The following is an 18,759-nucleotide window of genomic DNA, read 5'->3' as shown; positions in this document are numbered from 1 at the left end:
TTGGTATAATAGCGCATGAATGGCGCCCTCTTGCTAAATTGGAAACTTTTGATACATCACACCAATTACTGTTCACGTTCATTTGCTTTAACAGTATTTGTTTCAATTCCTACCGTGCTAGCCTCGTCATCTCTAAAATCTTTTCCTTGTAAGCGTCTACATGTTGATGTCTTTCCCACACCGTGATCTCCTAAAATTAAAATTTTTGATCTATTAAAAGGAAGTCTCCCTCTCAGTTTTGCTTGTTTATATGCTGTTCCAATCTGCTCATCGCCAGCAAGCACACGCAAATTATAACTACGAGTGTATGAGAGGAAACCATGTAGATAACTTAACATGTGTGAATTCATCTCGACGTACAACCCTTCTGTTGGACTCTGATTCGTGGTTCTAAGCTTCACTTATGTTACGATACTTAGGCCTATAAAACGAAAAGAGAAGTGTTTTTACATAAAACATTATTTAAACCTTTCATCAAATGACCTACATACATTCATTTTTATACGGGGAAGTGGCCAATGTTGTAACATCAGTGGTGATTCAAGGGGGTGGCAGCCGGCCCGTCTTCCCTAATTATTATTTTTTATTATAAATAAATGGAGATAGATATAAAATTATATTCAATGTAAGTGTGAGAATGTCATTTCCAACCATCTGGAGGTAATCATAATCATACATGTTCTTACTTAAGCCCAAACCATGGTGGGACTGAGGTGGTATAGGTCCCCCATTTGTGTATTTCAAATTCCTGAATCGCCATTGAACATTACTGGAGTAAAAACACATTTAATTAAAGATTGGAGTGGAGATCTACCTCGGTGGTTAAGATGTGTGCCATCTAAACCCACAGTCCTGGGTTCAATAGACCTTTCCGGAGTGTCAATCAAACTTAACAACTGACTAATCAGAACAGCGCTAGGAATACGCGCGCGTCTTACAAACACACGTGTTGTCCCACAAACGCACGTGTTCGCGTATGTTTTAACACTGCCGTCTTGTGGGACCTTAGCAACAATATCCAAGGGGCGGAGCTTAGCGGAAAGGTCCATTCACGGTTACAGAAATTTTGTTCACGGCCAAAAACAACAAACAACTCCACTTCCTTAGACTCAATTTATGAAGAGCATCTTGCTTGTGAGTTTGTCTTGTAAAGGATCGCTACTTAGTATAATGGTTAAATTTGCTGTTGGTCTTGAGCCTAAAAATAAATTAAGGATAAAATAAAGATTGCAATTCTTAGCCTTAATATTGGAAATTATGTGTCTGTGTTTTGGTTTTAGCTTTTCACATCATCTTTTAGTAGCTAATGAATTAGAATTTACACCAAACTTCGGCCTAATTGACCAATGCTCAGCCGTGTAGTACCATTGGTAATGAAATATAAATCAGAGTAAAAGGTAAGAGCTAAATTAGAGGTTTGAAGGTAGATTGAATTTTTCTGATAGCAAAAACATGAAAAGCATACAAAATGGTGTTTGATATACGTTCTCACAGCATAAGAACAAATATCATTTGCAGCTGATGCTACTTCTGGTTCTTAAATGGACGGCAGTACGATGACTCCAGATTTACTTGGAAATAAAATATTTTACATGTAATCACCAAACCAAAGTAAGTTGTACCTTGTCTATTAAATACATTCAAAAAGTAAAATCACTATGATCATGGAAATACAGTATCAATTCTATTGTGGTACAGAAAACGGACTTCCGAATATTTTTAATAATTTCCCGTCAACTGCTTGAAGCGAATAGTACCAGTTTCAACAAAATTGTTTTTCCTTCATCAAAAAAAATCTATTAGTAGAATACTTTGTGAAGAAAGCCTCTAATAACATTAGAACATCCGAAATCAACTAACTTTTCAGATTATTGGATTAAATTATGTTAAAAATATTGTACACATGTTTAGGGCCGAGCTTGGGCTGGGGTCAGGACACTGCCCAACCCCTCCAGTGAACCTCAGGCAAAAATAATCATAATATATTAATTTACCCCTTCCACTTTGAAAAGTGTGGGTTTAAACTACACTTTGAAATGTGGAGAACATGTTCCCCTGTGCCACCCATTGCCGACTGTGCGCCAATGAATTCTTTTGGCTGGATCGAATACCCTTCTATGACTAATACATTAGTCGGAACGAGTCATGTGTAGGGCCTACTTTTGAAACCTATTCCTTCGTCTAGTAGGGTCTTTGATTTTCGCTTTATAGACACCCATAGCTTACACCCATAGCTATAGACACCCATAGCTTACATGCAAATAATCCTTCCATCATGATGACCAGTTGATCTAAAAACTTACATTTGCCTTACCTTAAATCAAGTATATGTGTTTTTAAGTTGAACTTAATCGTGTTTTATTTAGTACAGTATGATGAGGATACCAGTATGTGCGGCTCTGGTTGCGCAATGACGAACGTTTCTTTGCTTACCGGGTAGATAGGCTTATGCAAATTCTAATTTTAATCATATGAGAAAACCCCATTTCAGTAGATTGATGGTTTGCCTAGGCTAAATAAATCGTGAGTAGTGTTCAATTCAATTAAATGCAAATTGCTTCTTATCAAGTGTCATTATCCGCTAACAAATATTACAATACAATGCAATACAAATACAATAAACAATGCAATACAAATACAATAAATAATTTTACAAGATATTTAGAAAAGGTGAGTCAATAATGGCCTACATGTTGAGAGCTTGCTTTATAAGGGAAGAAGAGATTGTGAAAGAGTCATATGGAAGGAATGATGTTTGATGAAGTGGGAGGTGCGACAGTGGATAGAAAGGATCGGTGAGTTGCAAGGTGGGAGTGAATGGGATTATTTTCATTCTAGGCTATCTTTCCAAGGCTACAAAGGGTGTAGAACGTTTTTTTCGGGTTTCAAATGTGGGAATATTAAACTGATATGGTGACACGTAGAATGTGTAGTCTGAAATTACTTAAGTAAGTTGAGTGATATAAATTGTAAAACTAGTTTAAACTCGACGCTTAAGAAAGTAGCTATTGGTTTCCATTGTAGGTTTATTGAAATCACAATGACGAAGTAATCAATGTAACTATATTATAATAAGAAAATGAGTCGGCACTGCATACCGCATATTTAAAGTCTCCAAATTCTCTTAAGCGGTAATTATGCTATTACGAGATTGCTATTTGAACGACGTTGCTTACAAGATAACATTGACTGTGATGGATATTGGTAATGATTATAATAATGATGGCAATGACAATGAGGATGATGGTGGTGATGATGGATGATGTGTTGACGGTTGATATCATTAATGATTATGGTAGGCTTGATTATGACGGTAATAATGATGATAATACAATCACTTAATAGGCCTACACATTTTCTTTATTGTTACCTTATAAATAATAATTCTTATGATACTCCAATTTAATTATCTTCCTCTTTTAAAATTTCCATTTCACGAAAAGAGGCGAAGAATGTGCAACTTTGTGGCGCAATTTCAAAGGATTCAGTATTTTCCAATTAGGGGTGGGCGTTCCATAGTTCATATTGAAATCCTGAGGTATCCGATCTGTCACTCGTTTCCTCATGAGAGCAAACGTTGTAATGAGATTCAATTCTTTCTTCCTCAACATCATCTCCCTATTTGAGCCTTTCACTGGGCGTCTAACCGACGACATAACGTCTAAGTCAGTGTAATCCAACTTTTCACAATTCCCAACACTTGTATCCAGGTCTCTGAAAATGTCTGACGGTGTAGGTGACGGAGTGACTGCGACCTTCGGTGTCGATTTCCACTCCGACGAAGGTGCTTCGCTCTCCTTTTTTAGAATCCTTGCCATTTTCCCAGTAATTTCACCAACCTTTGGAAGAGTTTTGTAACAACCTTGTGCGGTGCATTCTTTGTTTATTGCCACCAATAAATGTTTTCGGTTATGATAAATACAATCCGAATATTCACAATCAGTTGACGAAAAACTGCTATTACTACCGCCATCACAACTTCGAATGTCATCCTTCTCGATCTCCCTGCCGTCTGGTCGCCTGACTACTACGGTAGGCTTCCCCGCAACAGGCGAACCTATTCGAGTTACTTCCGGAGTCTCACTAAACGTTACTTCACGCCTGGTTCCACCAGTGCAATTGTCTCTACTCCGCATGTTGCTTTTTCGCCCAGATTCATTTTCCCGATTCTTAGATGCAGCCGATATAACTGATTTTTTCAAGAGAGAACAAGTTTCTGTTTCACCACCCCCAATCCCGTCGGTCATAGCGTTCTCTTTACGTGTATCAGGGTTGCTAGGTAAGGGCGCGTAGTTATGCGCATTTTGCTTCCCTTCGAATTCTGAGATTGACACATCTAGCGTGCTACTGGTCTCACTTTGGACGTCCGAAGATAACTGTCGACTTTTGGCACTCGCAGTCTCGCTACTGTGCTTAGATGATTTCACGCTAAAGTTTCCAAAATCCTTCAGCGACAGACCCGACATAGACCAGTTATCTGGAATGTGTTCCCATGCTATTTTCGAGTCTTTAAATCCAGCAAGTGGTGAACTTAAGCTGTTCATTGGAATATCATTTATACGGTTTCCAATCGCGTCAAATTGGTAATAGGATGTTAGCAGATTTGTTGCAGTGTCGGGCGTCTTGGACTGTCTCATTAATTTCATTTTAAAAGCTAGCTCATTGAAGTGAGAAACATTAAAACTATTCTTTGTAGACTGCCTTCGCAAAGTTTTTACAGCCACTGAAGTCGATGGACTGGTGTTTGGTAGGCTATTACCGGTACTCAAGGCACTGCGCGCGTTCCGTCGCGCTATCCTCCGTCGCTTAATTTCTTCTCGGTCTTTTGTTAATTTGTCCAAAAATTTCTCAACTTCTCCAACCTCTTTATCAATCTGAATTGTTCGCTTGCATTTCTGATCGTCGACAGATCGTAAGAAGTGGAACAGGTGAGTTTCATTGATCTTTTTCGCTCTGACAGTGTGTTGTAGAGTCTGCTTATGACTAGCAAATTTTATGTCACCTTTCTTAGGCTTATCGCGCTTTGACTTGATTCTGACTTCGTTGTCGAGAAGCGGAAAGGATGCGTCTCCAACTCCTTCCATTTTAGTTGTCAACAATAATTAAATTTTACGTTTCATCAAAACATCTCACAAACCTGAACAAGCTTCTGAAATAAAGAACATATATCATTTGAAATTAAATATATTCTATTTATCGTAACAACTATAAATTAACAGCTTTGAAAAAAAACAAACTATAATATAATCTGATCTGACAAACAATAATATATCAACTATAGACCTGTCTCTTATACACATCTAGATGTGTATAAGAGACAGCTTTATCAATCTGAATTGTTCGCTTGCATTTCTGATCGTCGACAGATCGTAAGAAGTGGAACAGGTGAGTTTCATTGATCTTTTTCGCTCTGACAGTGTGTTGTAGAGTCTGCTTATGACTAGCAAATTTAATGTCACCTTTCTTAGGCTTATCGCGCTTTGACTTGATTCTGACTTCGTTGTCGAGAAGCGGAAAGGATGCGTCTCCAACTCCTTCCATTTTAGTTGTCAACAATAATTAAATTTTACGTTTCATCAAAACATCTCACAAACCTGAACAAGCTTCTGAAATAAAGAACATATATCATTTGAAATTAAATATATTCTATTTATCGTAACAACTATAAATTAACAGCTTTGAAAAAAAACAAACTATAATATAATCTGATCTGACAAACAATAATATATCAACTATACTCCAAATATACAAGTGCGACATGTCTGAAAATGATAAATTGGCAGCCCTGCATGCGCAGAAAATAATAATAATAATAATAATAATAATAATAATAATAATAATAATAATAATAATAATAATAATAATGTTATATTTAGCGAGTATTGCACATTTCCCCTATGCGCTTCACACAGAAATAATATAGGCCAACCGAGAAAATGCAAATAATAATAAAATAATAACAATAGAATAATAATAACAATAATAATAATAATAATAATAATAATAATAATAATAATAATAATAATAATAATAATAATAATAATAATAATAATAATAATAATAATAATAATAATGTGATAGGGTTCCGTATAAGTTCTCTTAACATTCATTTAAGAATTGCTTCTTTTAAAGACTCATAAAGGCATGGGTTTTGTAATAAATACTAATGATAATCGGATTCGTAACTATTATAAGAGAGGCATATTCGGTGTCAGCAGCTGTTATAAACTGATCAGGAAAATTGATGGCTCGATAAAATTAAATAATTTTAGTGGTGGATCAGGGAATTCGAAATAGAGGGCCAGGGGGATTTTCACAGAAGGATGAAGAACCAACCATGGTGGGGCTGAGGTAAGAAAATTCATGATTACAGCATCTCTAAATATCCGGAAATGGCACTCTCAGACTTATAAAATACTAATGAATGATATAATTTCCTTTTTTCCGCAGTTGTCATAGTTTTGAAAAAAATAGGGGGTCGGGCTGGCTGGAACCCCTTTTAATTGGAATCAACACAGTAATCAATAATTATAATCCTCTAAAAACTGCATGTTATTGAGGAGCACGCTGGCCGTTTTTTTTTCTTCAAAATTAAGTCGGAAATTATTTTAAATTATTATTTTGAGGTCTATTTATGAACGGGTCCCTAATTGCCTAGGGCCCCAGTACCTTGCACTGGCTGCACTCTCCGTAAGCTACGCCACTGTGCACACGGCGATGATGTAGTACGCGGGGCATATCCACTTAAATTATGTTTTAATACTTTTTAGTCCACCCAACACATAAATTAATAATTAATACATACAGCACAGATAATTTGTGTCAGTTAATATGATGATGTACCCATCCAAAGACTCCGTCAGCAACCTCTCAAAGTACACGCACACAATTAATAAGTATGCATAACTCAAAATATTAAAAACAATGTTGTGCTGTTATTATTTAACACATTAACGATGTATAGTAATTGAAATAAACTGTGCATTTGAAACAACGAAACTAGTAAAACAATAACAGGCCTACAAAAACAACCATGAATACCACGTTCTAACAATGTAATTGTGGGACATAAAAACAAGCTATTAAATTCTTAAAACCTACCAATTGTCTTCTTGTAAGAAAATACATGGTTTTTCACAGAATTCATAGCAACATCTAACATTAACAGTCAGCCAGTGAGCTCAAAATTCTTAATATCTCGCATGAGTTCAGACAGGTTGCGATATTATTCCCAAACTGATCGTTAAAAATATCTGTTACCATATCAACTGACATATGGCCTGAATCAAGTAAAGTGTACACAGTATGTAAACATTAGATGTGAATGCAACGCACAGTGAATTAGACATCTCATAATAAATAGAATGTAAGGTATACCATATTCAATGTAGGTCTACGAATAGAAATACTCCGTCGGAGTGCTAAACTAGTAAAACCAAAGAAAGTTAAATCAGACTGCCTCTCCATAATCAAAACAGGAAGGTATAAAAAAATATTCTTATATATATCCCTGGTCAAAAGCTCAATTTTTCAGTCTTACTTACTATTTACTCCCTTGAAATATTTCATAAATACAACGTACAACATAAAAGAGAAACAACGGTTCCACATCAACCTACGTTTTTCTGCTGCCTAATAACGTTTTGTTTCTATGACGCTCAGTATACAATTACACCACTCGTTAATAATAAATGAACTAGACAAAAGACAGGAGAAACAATTGCTACAAAGGACCCCATTTCAGTATCAATGGTCTCTACTTAAGACCTCATCTTACAGTCTCAATGGTCTAACTCTAACTGACCCGTAAAAAACTTAGGCCTAATTGATACCACCTCCATGTTGATACTAACTTTCGTGAGATCATTAACAGATTAAATACATCGGTATGTGTAGTAAAACTATTTATCTGTCCTTACAAATATTGACCAATGGTCTTTAACTGGGCAGTAGAAGAGGGGTTACGTTTGTTTGGTAGTTAACAGTATCAGTTCTTAAGGTAATTACCTCCGAGTTTTGAAGTCGACGTCATTCATTCATGGCATATGCTTGTTCAACTTTGCTTTCAGAGCTCGGCTCTCCAAATAGTGATATGCATGGCGCAAACAGTGCCAAATAGATTAGTTCCGAATCCAATTTGTTTGCAATCGATGAGGTATTTTCAGTACTTGAGAGGAATCTAAGTTTATTTATACTGTAATAAATTCTATATTGTTAGTGTTAAAAGTGCTGTTGTCATTTATTTTATATCATACACTGTAATACAAGTCGAAATCCGTACGAAGGACAAAACATAGGCCCGAAGTTTCAATCAATCAATGGATTTGTAAGGTGCATAATACAGCTGTCTCTATGCGCCAATAAGATAAAAACAAGACCAATGAAGTGAAGAAAGCGAAGTCGGTACAAGACAAAGTGCCATCAGAGTCAGTGTGTCGTTCTTCCGTACTTTGAGAGCCAGCCACCCGACCCCCTGGTTGACTTCTACCCGGAACCTGTAGCAAGGCTAACTTCTACCACATTGATTCAGTAACGGACTCGGAAAATGAGTTAAACGAAAGCCTACCGAATGGTAGTAGTGATGAGAGTTGTAATGATGATATAACGGGAATTATATTTGATTAACCTTGAGACAACACGAAGGGATAGTCCTACAGCGCTTTGTTTTTTACTGTACATTATCATTCAAGCTACTGTTCTCTCACAGGTCCAAGTTATGCTTTGTAAAATACAGCAAGTCTTATAGCAAGGCATTGGGAGCTGTTTATAATAGTCATTTTTAAAGATAATTCAACAGAAGGACGTTAAATAAAACCAGTAAAATGCGCACTTTCAACATACGCACGTGTTACGTACACACTGTCGTTTCGTGGAACCTTAGCAAGAACATCCAAAGGGCAGAGTTTAGTGGAGAGGCCCATTCTGAGAACATCCTCCGTGTTTGAAACGATATAACACAGAACACCTCGATTAGAACGCGAAAGAAAACATCCTCTGTGTCTGAAGTGTATATACAGTAACACAGAACACCTCGATTAGAAGGCAAATATCTTAACCAGTGACGTAACAATGAGTTCCCTGGCCAAGGCTTCTCCGGGTCCTACCACCCTGAGGAAAAAGCCCAGATGCACCAGCATTTTTTACGCTTCAGGGGTGTATTTTTTGATGTTTTTTTTTTTACATGTTAGTCGGGACCGATGTATGGGAAAAATGCTGATGAATATTCCGGGCCCTTTAAGGCAGCTGAGAGCCCATAATACATTTTGTATTGAAGAATTATTATTATTATTTATATTTCAATCTCATACAGCAGGTGACTTTAAAGTAAAAATCTATAAACTTTTGTAAGTACTAAGTGGTGGTGTTGTTCTTGGTCATGAAAATAAAAATCCTGGATTAAGAGGTCTTGATTCACGTTCTGGGATTGGAAGGCAAGGATAAGTACCAGATATTAAATCAAATTGACCCATCAGAGACTAGGATCTCAGTCATAAACTCAACAGCCAATGATAATGTATTTTTCACGGTATGACATCGTAACACTTTTTATTGCCAAGGTAAAATATTATTTATTGAACATATTTCAGAATTAAATAAAGAAAATATGTTTAGTAAAATTTCAGTATTGGACATAGTTCTGTTTAAGAAAGGATAAAATTATTGAAAATATCTTGCTCACCATTATCTATGTATAGAAAAACATTACTGTTGCTAAGAGCACTATTAGAATAGATATACATAATATATAAAAATCACATTTATATAGATAAAGCTGACCAAGTATAAATACACATTTGTATTATTATGCTTATAAAATAAAAAAGGGTCTAAACATGATTTGTAATGCAGACAGGAATCACTCCTATTACATAAAAATGTATAAAAGGTCATGCATTGCAGTAAAAGTTACAGGAAAAATTTATTATTAAAGGGGTATTTTTATACCAAAAACATGTTATTAATGTCATCAGTGTTACTTGTTTTTAGGGGAAAAAAAATCACACTTTTCACACACACACACATTTGTTTTTTCCCACACTTAGACAGCGTCATGATTTATTGTTTGGGACAGTCTTTAGGTTGTCGTGAGAATATTAAGAACGTTTAATATCACGACGCGACTGCCACTGACACAGGCCTATCTATTGCATCAGCGTTTAACTCACACAAACCCAACAACAAATCACGTCAGGTTGTGTTGTACGACGCTGTCTTAGTTGGACTTTAGTCACACACACAATGTCCCTGACAACCCCCTAGGAACTAGCAATTCTTTAGTAGCAGATACTTCTAATCCTGTGTATTGGTATATGCTGCATGTCGGCCCAATGATCCTTGGAGAAATTCCACAGATAGAAGTCGACAATGACCGCGTTTAAATGAACTCCATCAAGTACACTGCTTTCCTGAACTTGGCGCAGTTTCTCCATTATCAACTGAAAAACAAATAAAAATCCCATAAATATGATATTGTGACTTTGACAAAGTTCAATTCAATTTCAAATTTCTTTTATTTGGAATCAATAACCAATAAGAAGTGTCTTTCAAAATAGAACTATTATTTTGAATACATTATTATTAGCAAGATCCATATTTTTTAGAATAAACACCTGCTTTGAATAAATGGCCCTTCCCCCTCTAATAAATGCCAACTCCAGAGCCTCATCTGGAATAAGCACCTCCCTTGAATAAATTCCCCAGGGCATTTACTTTTGACTCAAATCAACAGCCACCCCCACCCAAGTTGAATGTAAAAAAATAATTGAAGCAGCAACTTTCTTGATACATTCTATTAATGTTCTACTCAAGTAGAATGAAATTTATTCTAACTGGGTAAGATCAGTAAGTCTTTATTATTATTATGCAATAACATATTTTAGTGGTAATTATGTGTTGTAGTTCCACAATTACAATCAAATTAAGGGGGCGTTTATTTGAGTATTTATATATCCATTTACACATAAAATTAAAGTAAATGCCTTCCTCAAATAAACATCCCCACAAACAAAATTATCAACAATAAACACCCTGGGCTTTTTATTCAAATAAATAGGGTACTCATAGAATTACAATTTAACGTGTTCCCTTATGATTTACTTTGGAATTCTAATTCATATTTAGCTGCATTGGTATGATTTTACAACACTATTACAGTATATCAATGTATAAGTTACATACAATCTAGCCTCAGGACCAGGAAGTGTATTAATGAAATGAAATGAACAAAATAATTAATACTTTATTTTATAAAAAAAAAAAATTTATACTACATAACAAAATTATACACGTTCAACTAATGAACAGCCCAACTTAACAGTCAATTAGTCAGATAAAAAATAACAGTGGCTTACCTCTACTGCCCATATGGAATTGCCTCTTATCTCCACTTCAAGTCTCTCGCCTGGAGTGAAAAGCCTAAAAGATTTTAAATCCTCCATGAGGGCGGTAGAGTACTCCAAGACCCCAAAGTAATTTAAAACCTGAGGAACCCTATTAATAAAAGCAGTAAATTAAGGTAGAAAGGAAGGTTTTAAGCGTTTACTATAAAAAGTGTAGGTTCATGCACGAGACTAATCACTTGTTCTTTGGTTGCACTTTAGTTGCTCTGCTTTTGACAACCCAAGAGTAAAATGGGTACATTGTTAGTAGTGAATCAGTCTGTGATCTGATTCATGATGTGTAAAGGCCTACAGTAATAACAAAGAATGCAAAGGCAGCACATGGCAATGGAATAAAATGTAAAGTATATTATATTCTTTATGATGATCCACAATATGAGAAAGAGAGACATGTTACTCAGCATAGAATTTTATCTATTACCAAAAACTGTTGGAGGACAAAAATTATTCCGACTAATCGGCAACTCCTATAATCATCTGCCTGCCAAGTATGTACTGTAGACAGAAAAGCAAACAAAATTTCCGTCTGTGATGACCGTTGTATTAATAGAATGCAATGTGCGACAGAATGCTTTTATGGATGCCACATACCATTGTCCCATTATGTTCTTGTTGAATCAGGTAACAAACAAAAAAATGACAAGAATACATGTTTACCTATAATCTGCAAACATTGTAAGGAGCGAAACATCATGGAATTTTCCATAACCTTTGCCCTCAAAGCAAGCCCATATATCTGCCACAAGAATCTGAGCTCTCTTCAATATAGATACTGAAAATAAATGACAGTAAATGTTAGAAGCACTGATATAGTCCGATTTTTCCCTTCCCCATTCCTACCGGGGTGACACCAATGGGGGGGCGCCAGGGCCCCCAGCGGGATAACGCCCGTTGGGGAGAAAAACCACAATTCGTCATTAAATAAGCCTTTGAAACCCTACAATTGTCATACTTTTTGGGGCTTCACCACCTAGACCACTTTTGAAACATTTTGAGCGAAACCCAAGGGAATGCACCACTCTTGGTTTTAGGTTCATTAAAGTGCACAGGGATGTAACAATGGTAGAAACAGTGCTTGAATAAGGGTACAATGATGTAATGATAGATGGATGATTTAATGAGGAAGATATATATGATTAGCATTTCTTTATTATAGTTTAATTAAAATATTTATTCAGAAAATAATATAATATTTACTATTTCATTCAAATACTTTGAGCCATTGTATTTAACCTTTTTTTCCTTTGAATCCAGCATAATCCCTAAAACAAGGGAAATTTGTTGTGATGATTTCAAGTAATTTCTCCACACTGTTTTGACATTGTTCAACACATCTTACAAAACTTCCATCAAATTTCTAAAATACAAGAATAATAAAAATCAGTTTCAGAACAGATAAGTGAGTAGCACATAACATTGATTTGCATTGAAATTTTTAAAATTTAGTAGCAAAACGGGGGCTCGTGCCCTACTGAATCTCCCCCACCCCTTCCCTGAACCTCTAGGGCAAGCGGGTACAAGTTCTGGTGACCATAAATAACAATATTCCATCTGTTTTAAATTGAAAAATGATCAATAAAGTTACAAACTCAAAATTGAGATTGACACAATTCAGTATTACCTCAACCAGGATTTTTCCAACTTCATGTAGATGTTCTAGTCGTTCTTCCAGCAGTGGGATATTAGTGTCAGTCGCTGATCGGAAAATGTATTGCAACTGACGTAGACTAACAGTACTGTAGTATGATGGTGTGGTTATTGGAATCCCTTCCTGGAAAAACATGATCATAATTTTTTTCTTTACTGCTTTTCATCTTTTTTTCTTTACTGCTTTCCATCTATCAGCTAATGTTCATGATTACACAGAGCAAAGTCTTATTATGTCAATGTTTAATAAAGGTAAACTGAACATACATGATTTGGAGCAGATGAATGTATCGCATTTTTACCTCCAGTGCCCGTTTGAGGGCAGCACATAGTGACCAGTATCCACTATGTTTTTCATTGTTGTACTCCACCAAAAATCGCTTCTCATTTGATTCCGACCAAAAAGAAAAATTCAATGTATCAATTACAAATATCCTGGAAAGAAAAATAAATAAAACATAAAAACTGTCAGACGTCAAAAGGTCAAGCAGTTCTTGCATGACATCGCAGAATATTTTTTGTAGGCTGATGATTTAGCGACCCATCAATCAAAAGCGCTTTGTAAGAAAGAAAGGCGCTTTCAAAGAAAGCCGCTATATAAATAATAATAATAATAATAATAATAATAACAGATGTATTTATATAGCGCAAATAAATGAGGTCACTGTGCGCTCGACAATACTGTAGTCAAGAAAACAAAGAAAAAAGCCAGAAAAAAAAACAAAACAAAAAAACAAAGTAATGTAACAAACACTTGTGATTTGCCCATATATGGGTGTGCTATGACATCATCATGCCCTGATATGGCAAAATCAATGACATTGTCAAATGTAATTTGACGTGTGGACAGAGTATTTACTTACCAATCTACAGTTGGTGCCTCCATTTTTTGTGGATGGAGTTTATGTTGCTTCCATGCCTTTATGCTATACTCACTGCTACAAAGGTTTTCTTGAATCTAAAATGCACAAAAATTTCAAACATTTTTATCAACTCAACATAATTTATTTGCAATTTTCGAACACAGTAACATTATCTAATAATTATCTTAGATTATGAGTGCAACTGCTTGGTGGTTAACATGCTTGCTTTCCAATCCCTGGGTTCAATTCCTGTGAAGGTAAGAGGATATTTTTCATGGTCACAACAACTCCGTTCCCTAAGATTCATAATGTGACTTTATGTAGAGCCCCGTTCCACAACCTTTTTAGCCCACGACCCAATTTATATGTCAAGCACTCAGACGAGACCCATCGAACCCGAAGCCACTAAATCATGTCCGTCATTTTATATCGCGCAAGGGATAGCAGGTATGAGAAGAACCACCCACTTGATTCTTTTATCAGTCAATTAAAAGATACGATCACCCACAACATCAAGATAAATTGCCTAAAAATTAAAAGAACTTTGAATTACACATCATTTAACCAAACCATGTAAAAGGGTTCGATTTTCCCCACAGCACTGATAACAATTGCGGTAGAAAGGGCCTGCGACTGCTGTTGTAAATCCCATAAATAAATAAACAGGGGCAAAAACATAACCTCCTGCCAACTTTGTTGGTGGAGGTAACGGGATCTTTGGTCATGGAACATTGTGACCAAGTTTGACAAGTTTGTGATTAAAACTATGGGCTGTAGACAAATAAATTAAAAAATAGTTTTTCATTGATTGTGACCTTGAATTTTGACCCTGACCCTGCAAGATTTAATCAGCTCTAGATCTTAGGTAAAGGAACATTGGGACAAGTTTAAAGAATTTCTAATAAAAACTATGGGCTGTAGGCTGTTCACAACAAATATGCCCACAGACAAATAAATAACTAAATATAAAATCAGGCAAAAACATAACCTCCAGCCAACTTCATTGGTGGAGGTAATAACAAAACTAACACTTTCAAGTTTTCATAACTGGAGTACAAATGTTTTGATAGTGTATTTTTAACATGAAACTATGATTAAACCACACATTACAAAAGTAAACTGACGCACATGCCACACTTTCGTTTACTGTAATTTGATTTTACTTGTCCTTATTCTTATTAAGTAAAGTTTACACGATCTCAAGAAATTATGCAACCCATCAAAATTTTTCCGCAACCCAAACATTGGGTCACATAGGTTGCGGAACAGTGATGTAGAGCATCTTGTGTTTATGTCTGCCTTGTGAAGGATTAAGTTTAGTGATTAATTTAGTGATTAAGTTTGGTGTTAATTGGCATATCCTTTTAAAATCCAATAATAAAATAATAAATTAATAATTAGAACCAGCAAGTATGTGTTTATAAATGATGAATAAGGTATTAACATTCTATTTATTCAAATATATTAATTACGGTTGCATGCTAGTGATGCTGAATACACATGAAACTATAGAGCCTAGTGTTACAGGTGAACCAAATTACCACCCCCCTCCCAAAATTACCACCCCCTCCCAAAATATAGAGCCTAGTGTTACAGGTGAACCAAATTACCACCCCCCTCCCAAAATTACCACCCCCCCTCCAAAAAAAAAAGAAAAAAAAAAGAGGGTGGTGGTAATAATGTAACATGCATGTATTAAATATAGAATACTTTAGAAATGGCTAATTTTTTCTCAAATTAAAGGATCCTTATACCTACAATTTTAGCAACTCTTTCAACTCCATCTTTCTTTATTTTGACATCTGTGCTATTGGTAGCTATAAACTTAGCAGACTCTCTTGGTGATAAAACATTTCTATAAGAATCATCCATCTTGAAAATGTTTATCCTTCCTTCTTTGTAAGAACAACTATAAAAATAAAAAAAACACAAACTTAGCATGATCACCACAATCCCTATTGTAATCTTTGACCTACAAACACACATACACCATTATTACTATATTTTTTGTGTAACATTCTCATCAAGATAAGTAAATCAAAACAATGGTCTCTAGGGAAAAGATGTATATTATTACACACACAAAACACAACCGACACAACCACTTACTGCCCATCATCACAAATCAGCATTTATCTTTTAATAAGCGAACACTTCTATTCTTGAATAACAGCTTGTGTACAATAAAGTCATAGTTTGAGGTTTATTAATTACATATTGTATCTTACTAGATATTCTTCTCCATGGTTATTAATTCAACACCGGAACCCAAATGACCAACATTAGAATTTCGACTCACTATTGCGCATGTGCATTGAACGCACAGTGTGAATTTTTCCAATTCAAAACCATCCTCTCATTGCACGAATGTCATTCTTTTTGCCCCGATGTATGAAATCCAGGAAATCAGAAGGAAGTACACTACGAATTAGGAAATTATGACTAGAGTTTGAATTATTACTAGTCATAGAACATTAGTTTATGGTTTGTAAATGTCAAAAATAATCAAACAAATTCACAACTCAAACGACAACTGTACTCTCTAGCCTCAGCCTACTGTAGGCTATGCGCAATGATACAGACACATCTTGAGGTTCAATTTCGGGGGTTGCAACGCTATTTATTTTCATAAATAACTTGCATAACTTTACTATGTGGTAACCACTGATACCTTCTGTGGAAAATGTACAGTACAGACAACTGGGATTTTTCGTCTGACGTCGTCCTGCTGTTCTACTACTAATCATAATTAATGATGCTTGTTGTTTTATATCAAATAGATATTAAATATTTTGTGTTCAAAATTTTTTATATATAGTATTTCATTTCCCACTGCCGTTGCCGACTGAAACCCTACTGTAACCCTATCATTGCATGTTAGGCCAAATAAAAAGAAGTATTGTGTTGGCACACCCGACCAACCCAAAATGTTCCAAATTGAGGGTCGGCATTTTAGTTTTACTACAACGAAAAATATATTTTAAATAAGCTAAAAAGGATTGAATAGGCCTACGTATCTAGCGACGGTAGGCGATGCGAAAGTGTTATGCTATCTTTTTGCTCTTCAATAGATTTTAAATAGTCTTTGTTGTATTTTTGACTTTTTAGGCGTAAACACAAAAAAAACCTTTTCCTACCGACCTACCCATTTTGAGGATTTCCCCAAAACGTGGCTGGGCCTAACACAAGATTTTTTTTTTTTTTTAATACTGTTAGTCAACAAGGTCGTATCAAAATTAAAGGTGAATATGGCTAAATAATATATAGGCCTACTAGGCTGGCCTAACAGTGGGCCTAAACCGGGTCATCGCTTTAGTAATATACAGGCCTAGGCTAGGCACCTGGCCTACTGTACCTAGGCCTAAGCCCACGCTAGTCTGTAGTAGCTAGCTAGATACTAGTAGTAGGGGCCTAGCCTAGAGTAGTAGTTAGGTAGGCCTAGGTAAGCAACTTCGCTAAATATACAGTATGACTTAGCAATGAAAAATAACAGTGACTTAATATAGATAATATTGCCTAATGAATATGTACGGTACCTATACCTAAATCTTCATTCTTGATTGCCGCACATGTGTACTCACTGTAACCGTAGCATACGTCTTACTACGCCATGTTTTGTATTGAAGAGTGAGCCCTCTATATCGTCACCCATAAAATGTTCGCCTTTAGCTTTTCGATTGCTACGGGAAAAGGACTTGGAGAAAGCCATTGTACATGATATTGAACATCATAGTATTTTGTATTACTTTTATATAGTGTACTTTATATACCCTTAAGACTAATGGGTTGTTCATAATTATCAACATTTTCGCAAGTGTACAGACAGTACTCTTTTTCGGTACCCCCTCCCTCCCCTCTGAGTGTGTACAAAGAAATGGTCAATTTTTTTGTGAAGTCAACTAAAGCAATGTACTTGGTTGCTTAAAAATGAATATTAATCTAGGGTTACATTATAATTTTACTATTATTTTACATATTGCATGTTATTTTATATCAACATTTTTATGCATATGTAAAAGTGTACAAATTTGTTTACCCCTTCCCCGCTAGCATGCTCCCCGCAAGTGTACTGTTTGAAATTTTGTGAAAAAGTTGTTAATGTTTATCGACCCCTAAAACATACAATATTTTACTTTTTATTGCATCCATAGTACCGTAGTCAACATATTATTTGGCTAGGCCGAATATCTTATATTGTAAGATCTTTGGTCTAGCCCAACCGGCGTTGTATACATTTGTCATTTTAATTAGATGAATATTTAGCTACGATTTATTAGTTTTTAATTTGTATTTTCATATTAATGTTGTTGCTATTTTGGTTCCACCACGTGTGTATTACTGTTATAAAAGTGTATGGTACACTTGATATGGGCATATCTATTTTAAGGTGTGGTAATATATAAATTTGTATTATTATTTTATTGCATTGAAAAATTGCTGTCTTTTCTATAGCATTTACGTCACCCGGACGTTCTGCTTCGGACCCCATTGAAAATAAATTAACGTTTGTTGATTTTATGGGTCGTCCTAACATTCATTCTCTGGTTTTAAGGCAATTTTCTCTATATTTTGTAAGTCATTGTTATTTTATATTGTAGGCCTATTGTATTTGGTGGGTGGGGAGGGGGCTGGCCTTATGGGCCCCACTGGCGCCAGCGCCACTCTTGATATCTTTTCTCTATAACCTAAGCTTAGGCCCATGTCTTTTAAATAAAAAGAGGCTGTTTTTGTATTAGTTTCAAATTTATCCATAGAGAAATTTTTGTACTTTGAGAGAAACTTTTTTTTGTGCGTTTTATCAAAATGTCTATTTACTTTTATTTGTTGATTTTCCGTAAATGTAATGTTAT

The 18,759-nt window shown here is 35.4% G+C and overlaps 3 protein-coding genes across 4 annotated transcripts in view; all 3 read right to left on the bottom strand.

The window, feature by feature from the left end:
* The window catches only part of LOC117115053, a 6,558-nt gene extending 3,757 nt beyond the window's left edge, over nucleotides 1–2,801 (bottom strand). Inside the window, exons 1-2 of the mRNA XM_033258704.1 lie at nucleotides 2,315–2,801; nucleotides 77–421 (exon numbers count right to left, since the gene is read on the bottom strand). Coding sequence (XP_033114595.1) covers nucleotides 77–350 — 274 coding nt within the window. The 5' untranslated portion in view covers nucleotides 351–421; nucleotides 2,315–2,801. The remainder of the gene's footprint in view (nucleotides 1–76; nucleotides 422–2,314) is intronic.
* Nucleotides 2,802–3,008: 207 nt separating this feature from the next.
* On the bottom strand, nucleotides 3,009–5,145 carry LOC117115111. Its single transcript, XM_033258798.1, has one exon. It carries the CDS (start codon nucleotides 5,082–5,084, stop codon nucleotides 3,420–3,422), a length of 1,665 nt encoding a protein of 554 aa, XP_033114689.1. The 5' UTR covers nucleotides 5,085–5,145; the 3' UTR covers nucleotides 3,009–3,419.
* Nucleotides 5,146–9,529: 4,384 nt separating this feature from the next.
* Nucleotides 9,530–17,585, bottom strand: LOC117115115 (queuosine salvage protein-like). Of its 2 annotated transcripts, none has more exons than XM_033258807.1 (9): nucleotides 17,452–17,585; nucleotides 15,668–15,818; nucleotides 13,910–14,004; nucleotides 13,349–13,481; nucleotides 13,021–13,170; nucleotides 12,633–12,756; nucleotides 12,057–12,171; nucleotides 11,352–11,490; nucleotides 9,530–10,436 (listed from the first exon to the last, which is right to left on the bottom strand). In XM_033258807.1, the coding sequence occupies exons 2-9, from the start codon at nucleotides 15,779–15,781 to the stop codon at nucleotides 10,275–10,277; spliced, it is 1,032 nt and encodes a 343-aa protein (XP_033114698.1). In that variant the 5' UTR covers nucleotides 15,782–15,818; nucleotides 17,452–17,585; the 3' UTR covers nucleotides 9,530–10,274. The 2 variants fall into 2 exon arrangements, with proteins under 2 accessions (XP_033114698.1, XP_033114697.1); XM_033258806.1 differs by having other exon boundaries at nucleotides 17,446–17,547.
* Between the last annotated feature and the right edge of the window lie 1,174 nt (nucleotides 17,586–18,759).

Source organism: Anneissia japonica, unplaced genomic scaffold (assembly GCF_011630105.1).
Source record: "Anneissia japonica isolate Jap-2015-1 unplaced genomic scaffold, ASM1163010v1 scaffold24_len2511860_cov200, whole genome shotgun sequence".
NCBI classification, from domain to species: domain Eukaryota; kingdom Metazoa; phylum Echinodermata; class Crinoidea; order Comatulida; family Comatulidae; genus Anneissia; species Anneissia japonica.
Note: the sequence above shows the minus strand (reverse complement) of the source record. Positions and strands in the feature narration are given on the sequence as shown.

What these genes read in the sequence shown, in the direction of transcription:
- LOC117115111 (XM_033258798.1), bottom strand. Translation starts at nt 5,084, where the DNA reads ATGGAAGGAGTTGGAGACGCATCCTTTCCGCTTCTCGACAACGAAGTC.
- LOC117115115 (XM_033258807.1), bottom strand. Translation starts at nt 15,781, where the DNA reads ATGGATGATTCTTATAGAAATGTTTTATCACCAAGAGAGTCTGCTAAG. An exon ending in TTGAAAGAGTTGCTAAAATT is followed by an intron (nt 14,005 to 15,667) that starts GTAGGTATAAGG and finishes TGTGCATTTTAG; the next exon opens with ATTCAAGAAAACCTTTGTAG. An exon ending in ATTCCATATGGGCAGTAGAG is followed by an intron (nt 10,437 to 11,351) that starts GTAAGCCACTGT and finishes TTTGTTTTTCAG; the next exon opens with TTGATAATGGAGAAACTGCG.